The sequence below is a fragment of the Sebastes umbrosus genome, chromosome 22, assembly GCF_015220745.1.
Source record: "Sebastes umbrosus isolate fSebUmb1 chromosome 22, fSebUmb1.pri, whole genome shotgun sequence".
NCBI classification, from domain to species: Eukaryota; Metazoa; Chordata; class Actinopteri; order Perciformes; family Sebastidae; genus Sebastes; species Sebastes umbrosus.
Window position 1 is genome coordinate 2,064,767 of NC_051290.1, and position 15,918 is coordinate 2,080,684.

At 36.6% G+C, this 15,918-nt stretch overlaps 2 protein-coding genes across 3 annotated transcripts in view; both read right to left on the reverse strand.

Annotated features, from left to right (window-relative positions):
* Nucleotides 1-504: 504 nt before the first annotated feature.
* LOC119481844 (transmembrane protein 184C-like) lies at nucleotides 505-8,505 on the reverse strand. Its single transcript, XM_037759115.1, has 12 exons — nucleotides 8,225-8,505; nucleotides 5,327-5,502; nucleotides 4,948-5,078; nucleotides 4,323-4,359; nucleotides 3,823-4,028; nucleotides 3,672-3,746; nucleotides 3,499-3,592; nucleotides 2,713-2,825; nucleotides 2,334-2,433; nucleotides 1,990-2,067; nucleotides 1,771-1,864; nucleotides 505-1,216 (listed from the first exon to the last, which is right to left on the reverse strand). Exons 2-12 carry the CDS (start codon nucleotides 5,441-5,443, stop codon nucleotides 933-935), a joined length of 1,329 nt encoding a protein of 442 aa, XP_037615043.1. The 5' UTR covers nucleotides 5,444-5,502; nucleotides 8,225-8,505; the 3' UTR covers nucleotides 505-932.
* Nucleotides 8,506-9,870: 1,365 nt separating this feature from the next.
* Nucleotides 9,871-15,918, reverse strand: part of LOC119481840 (endothelin receptor type B-like) — a 7,371-nt gene continuing 1,323 nt past the window's right edge. Inside the window, exons 2-8 of one of the 2 annotated variants that reach the window (XM_037759110.1) lie at nucleotides 15,094-15,918; nucleotides 14,556-14,683; nucleotides 14,129-14,327; nucleotides 12,609-12,761; nucleotides 12,381-12,514; nucleotides 12,099-12,207; nucleotides 9,871-10,854 (exon numbers count right to left, since the gene is read on the reverse strand). The exon at nucleotides 15,094-15,918 is cut by the window's right edge and continues 26 nt beyond it. In XM_037759110.1, the coding sequence (XP_037615038.1) occupies nucleotides 10,807-10,854; nucleotides 12,099-12,207; nucleotides 12,381-12,514; nucleotides 12,609-12,761; nucleotides 14,129-14,327; nucleotides 14,556-14,683; nucleotides 15,094-15,681 (1,359 nt within the window). In that variant the 5' untranslated portion in view covers nucleotides 15,682-15,918 and the 3' untranslated portion in view covers nucleotides 9,871-10,806. Of the gene's footprint in view, nucleotides 10,899-12,098; nucleotides 12,208-12,380; nucleotides 12,515-12,608; nucleotides 12,762-14,128; nucleotides 14,328-14,555; nucleotides 14,684-15,093 lie in introns of both variants that reach the window. The other variant, XM_037759108.1, reaches the window with a different exon arrangement.

Consider the following 15,918-nt stretch of genomic DNA (forward strand, 5'->3'; position numbering starts at 1 on the left):
CCCTCCGACACAACGTTTTCCTTCTAGACCAGGAGTCAGCAACCTTTACTATCAAAAGAAAAGAAAATCTGTCTGGAGCCGCAAAACATGTGATCATTGTGATGAAGGTAACTCAGTTTATAGTCTTAAGTATATAGTATATAAGTCTAATGCAGTGAGGGCCAAAGAGACAATGTACTACGGAGTATTAGGGCCACATTGAGGGAAAAAACATCTGAGACTTACAGAATAAAGTCATAACTTTACGGGAAAAAAGTCGTAATATTACGAGAATAAAGTAGTAATATATTATGTCCAGACTGGAATATCTCAGGATGGATTGACATGAAATTTCGTGCAGACATTCATGTTCTCCAGAGGATGAATCCTCGTGACTCTTCCTCTAGCGCCACCATGAGGTTGACATTTGGGTTTGTACTGTCGCCTCATCCTCAGAGGGCTGTGGTTGAAGACTTGCTGTTATTGGAGGACTTGAACCACACTAATGATAGCAACGACAGCAGGTTGTGGTGATTAGATATGGCGTTTTCATTTATTATCATAGAACAAACAGTCAAACTGAGCTCAAAGACACTTCTTGGAAAGACACAAACTGCTTACCCCTTCTGATGAAAACATCCAGTATGTTTTCCTTCCAACAGCCGGAGATACATTTATCAAAATGACATCATTAGACATCAAAATACAGAGTTCAAACATTTAAAACAGGGTAATTATTATTTTAAAAATACTCAACAAACATGGCTTTGACTTCACAGAGACTCTTTCTCTTCTTTCCTTCCATGAAATCCAGTTTCTTTTTCACACATGTGGAGAGTTCAGACGAGTTTATGTTTTTATTCTGACTTTTATCTGAGTGTTTTTTTGGCTTTAAAGCATCGAAACAAGATGGCGAAGGATGTAGAGAGAAAGAGAGGAGTTCCCGCCGCCGGCTATGTGCTCGCAGTGATGTCACCCGCCCGAGGAGGGGAGTCGTCGCTGTCGTCGTCCCAGGACGAGGAGGTGAACCCCGCCGGGGCGGAGATAGAGTGCGGGGTGAGGGTGTGGCCGAGGCCTTGGTACCGCCCGCTGGAGGACGGGGAGGACGGCATCGATGTGGCTGCCACGGCGGCGGTGTCCGGGGGGGACGCGGTGAGGAGGCCGGTGTGCTCGGTGTGTTCGGGTCGAGCTACCGAACCGAAGTACATCTTGTTGGGACGACCTAGGAACGTACGACCTGAGGGGGGTAAGAGATATTTAACACAATATTATTATTATTATTATTATTATTATTATTATTATTATTATTATTATTATTATGTGTGAATAATTCAGACAATTAAGAACATGTGTGAGATTATTTCATATCAACGGTATAGAACATAAAAACAAAGTGTACACTGTTAAAGTATCAAAAAACACTGAAATGTACAATAGTTTTACTCAAGTTTAGTTAAATCAAGACATGAAATAGTAAAAAAAAAAGTAGTGAAAAAAGAAAAAAATATTATTATTATTATTATAGTAGAATAAATAGTTAAAAAAAAGAAAAGTAGTAAAAAAAGAAAAAAAATACTATTAATAATAATTCTAATAATAATAATACATATTGTGATTATATTAATAATAAAATAAAATTAAGCCGACAAATAAACCAAAACATATATATAAAAAAAACAACAGAAAAAGGTGAAAAATATATTTTACTTAAATCTCTTTAAATAAAACACATTTTCTATTATTGATGACTTTAATAGACTCAATAATCAATAATCTGACTGAGACACTCACCAGCATGGCGGACCTGCTCTGTGACATCAGCTCTGATGTCAGAGAAATCCCACATGGCCAGAAAGCTGTCGAAGCACGAGCCCTCCTCTGCTTCCTGGAAGGATGATAGATTAGATTAGATTAGATTAGATTAGAGTAGAGTAGAGTAGAGTAGAGTAAAGTAGAGTAGAGTAGAGTAGAGTAGAGTAGAGTAGATCAAATAAATGGATGGATTTTTACCTGTACATATGGTTTGTAGGTGAAGGTGTAGTGGTGAGCGATGGCAGCCAGGAACATCTCTATGCAGATGATGAAGTCCTGTATTGATTAAACAATCAGTTAATCAAGAGTCAAGAAAAAGTCAAACAATGGCACTTTTTCCTTCCTAATCCTAATTTTTGTCTCCTGGTTTTTGTATATTTTCAAACTTAAATTTGTCTGAATATAATAAAGAAGACAAAAGTCAGACATCAGCAGGAAGAATGGGAAAATTGGTTGCATATTGTGGCGATACGTTGCACTCGTTCTGCGTCTTGTTTAAAGGTCACATGACTGATGTTTTTTTGGTTTATAAATGTGCGTACCTGCAGCCCGGTAGCCACGGCCTCCACACTGTCCCAGTCCCAGGTGTGTTTGTCAGAGATCACGCCAACCTTCACCAGGAACGCTATGAAGACGGCCTGCCTGAAGAGAGAAAGACGGCCAGTTTAATGTATTAAAAAGATAAATGCAGGCTTCCGTTGTTTAGTTTATAAAATGTCAGAAAACACAGAGCCTCAAATGTCTTGTGCATTCGATTTACGATGATACAAAAGAGATAGAGAGAAAGACAAAAATATTGTGCAAAAACTTTACAATACTTATCAATACAATAACTTAGCAATAAACAAAATTAGCAGAAAAAAAACATTTATCAACAGAGAAAGACAGCATGAGTGATTCTTTTCATCCTTCTATTCTTACCAGAAGGAGACGAACACCACCAGTTTGACGCAGAGGAACTTTCCCACCGGCCTGATGGGAGTCAGCTCCTCTTTGAGAGCTCGGTACAGCAACACCAGACAGTACATCGCAAACTGAGAGACAGAGACAGAGAGAGGTAATGTTTTATACTTACTTAATCCATCCATGGTCAGCTCCATCGGGGCCTTTCAATGTATTTAACAGAAATGTCAGTATCTGGGTGCTCTACAGTTGTAGCGTCGGCCCATTTGACCACAGAGATGAGAGTGACGGCCGGCTCGACCGCAACGTTACCGCCATACGATAACGATTCCTGCTAATATTTTGGCCATACTTTGGCATTTTTTCTGCATTGTTTCAGACATACAGTATTTCAGACTTTTTTTTGACATATTTTGGTCATTTTTTAGACGTTAGCATGCAGCTTTAGCTCTGCTCTGTCTAGCTCTGCTTTTCCTGTCAATGTGTGAAACCCAAAGTGTTTCCATCCTTTACTGGATGTGTAGTGTTTACCACGCTGGATTTAACATGTGAGGGTGCAGGTCGTATCCACGGAGACCCTCCAACGTTTTATACATCCTCATTTCGTATCGCTGCGAATGTTTGTTTTGGTTGACGGATACGGAACGGATATGACGTCACGTTACCCAGACTACCACAATAAAAGCGGTAACTTCCATCTACCTCCACATAGACTCAAATTAAGCAAATTCTGGCATTAAAGAATCTATTTCAAAATTGTTAAAAAAATCGGGATACATAGGTGAATCGATCTTTAGTCTTTACCAGTTGTGATATGTTGTTGATGATGACCAGGTAGGACCAGGCGTTTCTGAAGCTGAAGTTGGCTTCATCGTAAACCCCACAGAGCTGACAGATCCTGCACACACAGAGAAGGAAACACTAACTATTATCATTGTGATGAAACACCGTCACCGTGGTTACAGTGGTAAACTTACAGTGCTATCACCGTGGTGACGGGTCTGACCACAGTGTACTGGAGGACTCCCAGTTTACACCTGAACAGCAGCACCCTGACGGAGAGAGAGACACGTTAACATCCACCCCTCCATTCCGTCACACAGTGACCCACACCCGTCCTCGTCTTACTCTCCCATGGCCCACGGCGGGCAGCAGCACAGCGGCGGCAGGTGAGGCTGCTGCTGCTGGACCTCCAGCATCAGCACCAGGCTGGGGTACTGGTTACTGAGGAAGCTCAGCAGGAACACCAGGAAGTTGTAGATGACGTAGGCCTCGTAGCACTCCCTGCACGTGTCCACGTAGATGGCCAGACTGGGATAGCGCAGGGCCAGCCACTGTAGACGGACGGGACACAGAGGACTTTATTATTATTTATTAAAGATGATACAGGAGTCACATGAAAGAGAGGAAGAGGAAGGAAGACAGGCTGCTACCATGGAGCATCATGACATTAACTCATGACTGTATAAGGAACACAGAGTGTGTTTAACTTGACTTCTGGTCTTGTGACTCTGTCCCCGTTGCCTCCAATTAAGCTCTGTTGCCACGGCAACGTAATGTAATAGAGTGGACAGAGCGACTGTCACTTCCTCTGTGTGTGTGTGTGTGTGTGTGTGATTAAGACTTACACTGTCCAAACTGTAGATGGGCACCATCCATAGTATTCTGGTGGAGAAAGACGAGAGAAACATGTCATGAAATTATATTATATTATATATATGTTATTTCTTTATTTGTATTATTTATCAGTTATATATATAATTATTTCTTTTTTATTTTTATCATTTAGTTATTTATGTATTTGTATATAATATATATATATAATAAAATTAAAATAAAAATAGTAAAATAATATATTTATGTAATTTATTTTTTTCTATTTGTCTTTTATTATATATATATATATATATATATATATTATTCATTTGTATTATTTATCAATTATATAAATAATTATTTTTATTTTTAATTTATTTATGTATTTGTATTTAATATATATATAATAAAATAATAAAATAATATATATATGTATATTATTTTTATTTTATATATTATTTATGTATTTGTATTATTTATCAATTTTATATATAACTATTTCTATTTTTATTTTTATCATTTATTTATTTATTTGTATTATTTATTAATTAATTTATTATATATATATAATAATAATAATTTCTCTTCTTTATTATTATCATTTTTTATTCATGTGTTTATTTATTTATTTATTTATATATATATATATATGTATACCTGATAATGGGCCTCTGCAGCTCCGGCTGGGTGTAGTGCACGATGTGCTGCAGGATCCCCCACAGTGAAATCGGGATGGTCAGAAAGACGAAGATGCCGGCTATGAACCAGGCTTTACTGTGAGTCCCAACCTGGAGAGACAGACAGAAACACCTGGCTGAGTCACAGATGATTGTTTGTGATGCTTATTTTGTAAGACAACTACTGGTTGTTACTGGTTGTAGCACTTAATATACCATTTCCAGTGGTGGAGGAAGTATTCAGAACCTTTACTTACGTAAAAGTACTAACACTACACCGTGGAAATACTCTGTTACAAGTAAAATGTGTAATGAGGAAACTTAAAGGCAGCACATATACGTAAAGAAGGAAAGTGTACTTTGTCTTTCTGCAGCTCCCAGATGCAGAGCGGCAGCACGGCCACCAGCAGCAGAGCGTACAGAACCAGAACCAGCGGGCGGATCCACCTCCTCCACTCTGCACAGGAAAACGGCATGACGGCTGCTTCACCCTCAGCGACGGCTTACAGGCACATCCTAAACCAGTAAGACACACCTGTGGGACGAACCAGCCAGGTGTTAGAGGGAAACAGGTACAACATTACAACTCTCTATTCTTTTACTTCTTTTAACAAGGTGCATTATCTTACATAAACATAAAGAAATGTAAGACAATAGAAATAAAGGAGTAAGTAACATTATGTACTACTAACACTACAATATTGTACATAATGCTACAATATAAACACAATATATTAAAAGAAATATAATAAAATAAAAAATTAGAATATAAAAAATATTTACAGATATTTGCATTAAGATGTGCAATATATAACAAATAACCACAGTGCAAATAAGTAAATAGAAAATACTGAGAAGTGGGTTCTATTAAGTGTGTTAGTTTTAAATGGTATAAATAGGAATTTAAAGAATTAAATTATTCATTATTTAATTAATAAAATTAAAATAAATCTAAATTAGCTAAAATTGGGCTGCAGTCTACAATAATACCTTTATTATTTATTTTTTTGCACATATTTATGTGTTAAAATTCACCAAAATTTAACTAAATGCAAAAGCTTTGTAAATCTCAGAGGGAAATATTGTACTTTTTTTACTTCACTACATTTATTGCCAAAATAGAAAAAAGAATAAATAAATGAATGACTCAATAAATAAATAAATGTCATTCCTTGTAGCAAAAGTAATATTAAAAATAAAATAAATATAGCCATTAATTAACTGATAAAATGTGACATAAAATGATAATTCTGTTTTTATTTAATTATTTATTTATTTAATATTTTTTATTTATTAATTTATTTATCTTTGTATTAATTTTCTTATTTATTTATGTATTTATTTATTTACTCTCCTGTTTAATTTTCCCTTTTGTATTTATTTCTAATTAAATATGTAAAGAAGTGTTTATCATTCATTTTTCATCTACTAAAGTCAAATATTTCTTATCAGGAAAACATTATTAAACTCACTTTTGCTTGATTGCATTTCAATAATATTAACAATATAGAGCCTACAAATATTAATAAAGTACCAAATATTTACTATCTATATGTTAAACTGCTCTAAATGCATATTTCTGACATTAAAAACAAAGATTATATCCTATATTGTATAATATTGCAATGTCATTGCCATAAAATATTTATTTCCCTACGTTAAAAATGCAACGAGGTCGCTGTAAACACCATTAAACAACACGATATATTATGGAAATATTAGTGTATTTTTCGACTATAAATATCAAACATGAACATATTAATAACCAGACAGTCAAAACAGAAATACAAAGCTGTATATTTCCATTTTATGCTACTTCATACTTCTACTCCACTACATCTCAGAGGGAAATATTGTACTTTTACGGCACTACATTTACTGCCAAAATAAAAACTAAATGAATGAATGAATGACTCAGTAAATGAATAAATATATAAATAAATATGTCATTAATTGAAGCAAAAATAATATTAAAAATAAAAATAAATGGTAAAATGCGACATAAATGTATATTATATAGTTTTTATTAATTTATTTATTTATTCCCTTATTTATTTATTTATTTATTACTCTCCTGTTTAATTTTCCCTTTTGTATTTATTTCTAATTAAATGTGTAAAGAAATATATAAAGTGTTTATCACTAATTTGTTATCTACTAAAGTCGAATATTTCTAGGAAGAAAACATTATTAAACACACTTTTTTTCAATAATTTTTCAATATAGAGCCTACGAATATTATTAAAGTACCAAATATCTACTATCTATATGTTAAACTGCTCTAAATGCATATTTCTGACATTAAAAACAAAGATTATATCCTATATTGTATAATATTGCAATGTCATTGCCATAAAATATTTATTTCCCTACGTTAAAAATGCAACGAGGTCGCTGTAAACACCATTAAACAACACGATATATTATGGAAATATTAGTGTATTTTTCGACTATAAATATCAAACATGAACATATTAATAACCAGACAGTCAAAACAGAAATACAAAGCTGTATATTTCCATTTTATGCTACTTCATACTTCTACTCCACTACATCTCAGAGGGAAATATTGTACTTTTACGGCACTACATTTACTGCCAAAATAAAAACTAAATGAATGAATGAATGACTCAGTAAATGAATAAATATATAAATAAATATGTCATTAATTGAAGCAAAAATAATATTAAAAATAAAAATAAATGATAAAATGCGACATAAATGTATATTATATAGTTTTTAATAATTTATTTATTTATTCCCTTATTTATTTATTTATTTATTACTCTCCTGTTTAATTTTCCCTTTTGTATTTATTTCTAATTAAATGTGTAAAGAAATATATAAAGTGTTTATCACTAATTTGTTATCTACTAAAGTCGAATATTTCTAGGAAGAAAACATTATTAAACATACTTTTTTTCAATAATTTTTCAATATAGAGCCTACGAATATTATTAAAGTACCAAATATCTACTATCTATATGTTAAACTGCTCTAAATGCATATTTTTTTACATTAAAAACAAAGATTATATCCTATATTGTATAATATTGCAATGTCATTGCCATCAAATATTTATTTCCCTACGTTAAAAATGCACTGAGGTCGCTGTAAACACCATTTAAACACGACATATTGATAAAATATTAGTGTATTTTTCGACTATAAATATCAAACATGAACATATTAATAACCAGACAATGAAAACAGAAATAAAAAGCTGAGTTGATGTTAAATAAGTAAAGATTTAGGACCGTTAGAGATGAAGATGCTCAGTCAGAGTGACGGTTGGCCTGTTTTTCCTCCTCGGTCCTGTTTCTGTTACTAGGCAACAGCATCCCTCCTCCAGCCTGACTCAGCTGGTACCCGGTAAACCTCCAGACCCTCCAGACCTCCAGCCTGATCGATCCCTGCCCTGATCGATCCGTGAATCCGTTAATCCGGTGGTGGTTCCGGGCTGCAGCAGCTCTCCTCTCCGGTTGGTCCTCTCTCTCTGGTTCCTGGTTGTTTGTCACGAGGAGGAATCTCAACCATCTCACTCCATCAGGTCACGTGGTTGACACGAAACAGTCGACAAATCTAATTACAGTAATTTAAAATATTCCACAGTCCACAGTTATTCCTCTGTCTTCTGTTTCATTCATTTTATGTTTTAACTCCAAAGATTAAATACCAGGAGGGTCAATATTTCTGTCCCCATGAATTACTTCCTCATATTTTCTTTAAAATGTGTCAAATATTTATAACAATATATACTATAAGCCATAACATTATAAAATACGCTAAATATTCTTTAATTAATGTATAGCCCATATTAAACTCTCTCTGAGTATTTTATTTATTTATTTATTTATTTATTATTTGACTGTTTTAATATCATTCTTATGATCATTTATTAATTTTGTATATTTGTTTATTTTATTTTGATTTTTATATTTATATTTATGTACATATATAATACATATTTATATTAAAAAAATATATAAAAAAATATATATAATAAAATATAAATAGAAGAAAATAAAAAATAAGCATTAATTATATATATGTAATATTTATTATTATTATTATTATTATTATTATTTCTTCTGATGCACTTAATTATATATATATATTATATATTTAATTTGTTTATTTTTTATGTATACTTCCTCTCTTTTTTATTATTATTATCATTTATTTATTTTATATATAAATACATATACATATATAATACATCTTTATATTGTATTTATTTATATTTTTTATTAAAAAATATATATCATAAAACAAACGTTGAAAAATATTAAATGAACATTAATTATTTATATGTATATATATACATATAAATAATAATAATAATAATAATAATAATCATAGTCATTATTATTATTATTGTTATTATTATTATTATTTTTTCTGATGCACTTAATTTGGATTATTAAATTATTTAGTTATTCATCCCCAGCACGAGCACAATAGTCATGCCGGTGTGTGTGTGTGTGTGTGTGTGTGTGTGTGTGTGTATATATATATATATTTATATATATATATATATATATATATACTGTATATATAAGGTATTATAAGTTTTTTTGTTTTTTTTTACCATTCCCTGAATCCCTGAAGTCATTTTCCACCCTGTTAGTTTGTAGATTCTCGCCCTCCGAAAAAAAAGACTACAATTCCCTTGAGACCATTTTCAGGAAGTGATTTTATTTTTTTTGGAGGGAACTGAAAGGAGTAAAGTAAGGTGAGCACAAACTTTAACTCATGTCCTTTTTTCCCCATGATGTTAACCTGTTTGTCCCATTCTTAAAGTTCCTTCCTGTTCAGCTAAATTATGAAGAAGAAATGAAAAATCCATCTTATTATTCTGAAGTCATGAGGCTGAGATGTTTCTGCACAACAGGAACGACTCGGGAACATTAATCTGGAGGAAAGCTTTATTTCACTGCAACACTGAATGCATCATAAAAAAACAACATTATAAACAAAGATTACAGACGGGGAACTTAAAACGTCCTGCAGTCAATTTAAAAATACACAAACATAATAAACAATAATAATAATATACAGGGCAGGAAGAGGCAGAAAACCCCCCTACATAATATTAATAATTCACAATATTATAGAGAACACAAGATTAATATACAGAAAATAATATGACAAGCTTACATAATAGTTATGCAAACAATAATAACCATAAATATATAAGAGGATTATAATTATTGATGCATAATGTGTACATTACTTTAATGAATTTTAAATATATATTTTTTTATATTTTTTTTATAAATTTCAAGAGCTTTGAGAATATAGCTTTATTGATAAATACAAATATATAATTTAAATAAAAAAAACTCATTAATATAGACACAAAACTCAGTTAGTTGGTGACGTCAGACTGTTAGTTCCTTCCGCTTAAAAAAAAAAAATCTTGACAACTTCTGAGCAGATTTCAGTGAAAGTCGTTGATTGTTTATTCTGACAACTCCATTAGCACTAACATATTATTAATTTCTAATCCCACTAGGAGTAGTTAAGGTTCAAAGAACAGAAAAATATCACCATCAGTTTCATATTGAGGGATGTAATGAAATATTCCGCCTCTAGAGGCTCCTAGTGCTCTCTTAAACTTCAGACTGGTTTTATTCCTTTACAGGTAGAGTTGAAATGTACATATAAAACACCATAATAAATACCGCTAAAAGTAAGTTGTCACCCAAATATTACAACCGTATGTGATTGTTGAGCATACAATAATCAGTCTGTAGTAAAATATGATATTTAGACCTGAGTAAATAGAGTCGCTGGCGGTCCGTTGCAGATGGAGACGCAGACTGTCCCTCAGTGGTCAGTGTGTTTGTACTGTTGACTCGTCCCATGATGGAGGGGCAGCGTGCTGTTGGAGAGAGAGCCAGAATAACACCAACAACACAGACAGGACTGGAGAGAGAGAGACAGACAGACAGAGAGACAGAGGGATGATTAAAGGGGTACTCCAGCCATTTATGTAGTAGTGCAGATTTAAAAAAAGAAAAAAGAATGAAGCAACAGAAGCCGAGATATCCTAATTATGTTTAGTCAAAAAGTTTAAAAGCAAAGAGACGAAACTCTGGTGTTTTTTTGACAACAGCGCTGCCGCCATTTTGGACTGAAAACGCTGATGATAATTTAGTTTGAATCAACTTCCCAGTGGGAGCATTTAAATATCCATCATTTAAATGGTTATGTAATATAAGTTGTAAAATGAACTAACAGCTGAATCCAGAGTTATTTTCCTCGCCATAATAAACGGTCATCAGACTCACGGGACTCCACCGCCATGCACGCTGATATGACATATCAGGTTCTGCCGGCTTCCTGCTAGCTGTATGCGGCTGTAATAATGGATATATTGGCTGTAAGACTGGCTGCCAAAAGCCAACATGGCCACGGCAAAAAAAAAAACAGATGGCGACGGCCAAAACCAAGAAGGCAATGACCAAAAACCAAGAAGGCGATGACCAAAAACCGAGATGGCGAAGGCCAAAAAAAAAACATCAAACAACTCGAGGCTTCAAAACGGTAGTCCACAAACCAATAGGTGACGTCAAGGTGACTACGTCCACTTCCTATATACAGTCCATGGAACCAACCATCATATTATTTATAAACTCATGTTCTCAAATTTATAGATTTAGTGGATTTTAAAACGGAATAATGAATGTATAAAGTCAAAGAGAAGATGCTTCCAGACTGGATCCAGAAGTTGTTCCAGTCCAGTCCAGAGCTAATGTAAATGTTCCAGATGTTCCCCCTCCACTGACCTCCTAAAACAAACTGAAGACATGACATCACTAGGACATTTTCTCAGACTTTAAAATGTTTGTTTGCACGTGCAGGCGGACGGCTCTAGACGAGTAAACCGACCTTTATGTGTGAAGTCGGCGGAGTGCCCCTTTAAACAGACATGCCACTGGTCACTTCCCACAAGTCTTTTATCAAAAGGTCACGACCTTTTCTATGTTTATCCCAAAACATTTAGATAGTGTCCTTCTGTCTGTCCGTGTCTCACGCCCTCCGACCCTGTGACCTCGCTGTGATGTCACACTGACATTCACTATCGTCAACACTTGGACCACAGCGACAACGTTCACTTTTTACCTTGAAGCAGTTTTTGAACTTCTTGGAGACAAAGTAGAGGATTATGGGATTGATGCAGGAGTTGATGGTTGCCATGTTGATGCTGAAGTAGTCTAGAACCAACAGGAAGCTGTAACCACAGAAGAAGAACACATGACATCAGTGGCATTAGCAGTAGCATTCAAAACTTGATTTAAGTATGTAGGTTTTATCAGCTAAATATACTTAAAGTATTGAAAGTAAAAGTATTAATGTTGCAGTAAAATGTTCCCTGCCAGTGTTTTACTGTGTTTCTCCACCTACTTTAACAGTTCGCAGCGGTGTGCATCATGGGATTTGTAGGCGGTCCTCTTCAGCAGGCGACTCATATGAAGAGGAAACCAGCACAGAGCGAAGATCAACACCAGGCAGAACACGGCTTTAGCTACTTCTCTACGCTGCAGAGAGAGAAACCAGCCTTAGACGCTGATCATCACAAACACCGGTCCTTGTATCCTTTATACTGTATACTGTGTGTGTGTGTGTGTTTACCTGTTTCAGGTGTTCACTCAGTGCGATCCTCAGACTTCCCTTCTGGTGTCTGAGCATCTCGCAGGTCATGAGGCCGTAGAAAACAGCCGAACAGACCAGAGGGACGCAGAAGTAGAAGCCAAACAGCCACCAGTCCTTTGCATCCCGGTAGAACTGGAACACGGAGGAACACACTTTCAGAACGTTCTGGAGCAGCATTTCATATCACTCATAAGTCTCAGACTTTTCAGCAAATCCAGGCAGCAAGTGACGTGGTAGTTACAGTTCAGTGCGTCCAATAAGATCCATACTACTGTTTATTCACATTATAGTATGTTGTATAGTACACATATTCAGTATGTAGTGCTGAGTATGAGATTTTGGACGAAGATTTTTCAACATTCTAGAATCCCCGAAACGACCCTCACTGAAATCCTCAAATCCTTCTAGAACCTTGAAGAACTGTGGAACCCTCATTATACAAACACAACAGACCTTTTCAAACGTAACATAACAACATAAACATTCTAAATGGGCCTCTTTGTGTTTCCTGTTGGCAATGTTCGTTAATGCGGTAGCTGACAGGAAGTAAACTTGGACCAAAGCTGTTGCCCTAGCAACAGAATGCCAATGAAAAGGTCTAGAACCTCTGTAACATTCCGGAATGGATTGGACCTACAATCTTTGAGAACACAGTAGAACCATTAGATGAGTCCTGCACAATGTATCGTTCTAGAACCACATTATCATTCTAGAACCACCTTTAGATTCTAGAACCACCGTTAGATACTAGAACCACCTTTAGATACCAGAACCACCGTTAGATACCAGAACCACCGGATCATGATCTTTGTGTGGACCTTGTTTGTCCCTTCACTGTTCTGTTACATCTAAATTTTAATTTGTAGATTAAAGTACTTCCAGGCATCTGGAACCTTGTGATTATGAAGTATTTACTGACGGCAGTTAAACTGTCTAAAGACTGATAGCAGGTCAGCTGACCCGGGGTCAGTTTGGGGTGCCTGGGCTGAATGTGTTTAGTCCAGTCGCGACCTGCAGATGTAAACAGGAAATGATGTTCTAAACCATTTAAAGAGACCTCGCCCTGAAACACAACAACAAAGAGATCATAGAAACGGACCGAAGAGTCACTTCATTTTCCCCACAGACGCCAGAAGAGCTGGGATCTACCCCCCCCCGACCCACTCATGACCTGTTCACTTATATCACTTATGGGAATTAACTCTTAAAATGAACTTTCTGAGCTGGCAATTCAACTTCAACATTTCGTCATTTAACATGAACCGTGCTAGTTTACAAAGTTACACATTTCTCAGGATATTCAGATCCTTTACTTTAGTAAAAGTACTAGTACCACCCTGAAAATACTTCACAAGGTTTACTTCCATTCAAAACCTTAATGAAGTAAAAGTATGTAAGTATTATCAACAGGTTTAAAGTATGGAAAGTAAAAGTGTGTGTGAATGTTAACTTCCTCCTCTGTTTACAGCAGCTATCAACACACCGACGTAAACACTCACAGTCATGAAGGGCGTCTTGGGCTGCAGCATGCAGGTCGTCATGGTGACGTTCTTGTAGTCGAAGGTGACCATGTCGAAGCCGATGGCCTCCGGCACCGCCAGCACCGCGGACAGCAGCCAGATCACCACGATCTCCACCGCCGTCACCGTGGGAACACCTGTGCCCTGCACCCGGGACCAGGACGCCACCGCCCGATACCTGCAAGGTAGGGTGTTCCTTTAAATGATTTACTCTCTCTGTTAAGGTTATCACACACCATGGTGGTCTGTGGTGTAACCCGTTATATCTAGTTTGTTGTTGTCTCTGTTCAAAATGTTGAACTATTCCTTTAAAACCTACAGAATGACCATTTGACAGCAGTGTGTGTGTGTCTGTGTGTGTGTGTGTGTGTGTGTGTGTGTGTGTGTGTGTGTGTGTGTGTGTTACCTGTCCACACTCAGAGCACACAGGTTGAGGACGGTGATGCCGACTGAAGCTTTCTGCAGGAAGGGGAACAGCTTACAGAGGAACAGCCCGAACACACTGTCGGCAAACGGCCACCGCATCGCCAGGAGCTGCACACACACACACACACACACACACACACACACACACACACACACACGCAAACACACACACACACACACACACACATAGATTAACATAATATCACAGTGTGTGTGTTATCAGTGTGTTTGTGGTGTGTTATCTCAGTCAGTGGGATATTTTAGTGCCGTTATCAGTGTAACACTCAACCTCCTGACTGAGACACACAACACAGCTACCACACGGAGGTTGTTTTGTATCCCATGATGCATTTCTGCTCCGGTAAACTCAGGACACAGACACAAGTGCAGCGGGTCGACGATTATAGTGTCATTATTAACTTAGTTTAATTTTATGTCAGTGATCAAATATATTATATATAAGTATGAAAATCTAATAATAAAATATGCACAAGTAACAACACACTTAAGCGGTGTACCTTGTAGACGTTGATCGGTATGTCGATGGCGATGTAGATCAGGTCTCCGAGGGCCAGACTGGCGATCAGAGCGTTGGGTCCGTTCCTCATGCTTTTATTTTGGCAGATAATCCTCAGCAGGGTGGCGTTCCCGATGATCCCCACGGCGAATATAACGCAGGACAGCATCGTGTTGATGTACTTGAAGGCCGTTTTTATTGTCGTGGCGTGCACGCAGTTTGGGGGCGACATCGGGCGCATCCGGACCGCCAGGGAGGAGTTGGAGGACGAGTGAGACGGAGGCTTTCTGTCATGTCTGTGTCTCGGCTTGTTGACGTGTTTGGGTTTTCCTTTCTCCAGGGAGGACGGAGGCTTGTTCACGGTCTCCTGCGCCGCGTGTGGCTCCGCGTCTGAGGTCTGGATTCGATGGTCCAGCGCCGGTCCCGGAGGCGGGTCGGTGCCGTGGAAGTCGGTCATGTCCGATGGCTTAGATGAGAAGTTACCGTGGCAACCAGCCGGCACGACAAACACCAAACACCAGGCGACCAGCAGCACGGTAAACATGCCAGACCCCTTTTCTGAACCCACTTTAGTGAGTCCAGAAACCATCCTGGAACCGGCTGCCGATTCCTGAACCCGAAACGTAGAGCAAACTGTGGAACCTTCAGTATCTCCAGAACTCGTAGAACTCGCCGTGGCTTCAGAACAGATTCTAGAAACCAGTTTAGAACCCGCTTCTTAGTGCAGAACCTATTGCGGATCCAGTTCCAGATACTGCAAGTTCAAGAGGCTCTAGAAGTTCTCTTCAGGTTGACTGGACCAGAGTAGAGAAGTTGCCGGGAGGTT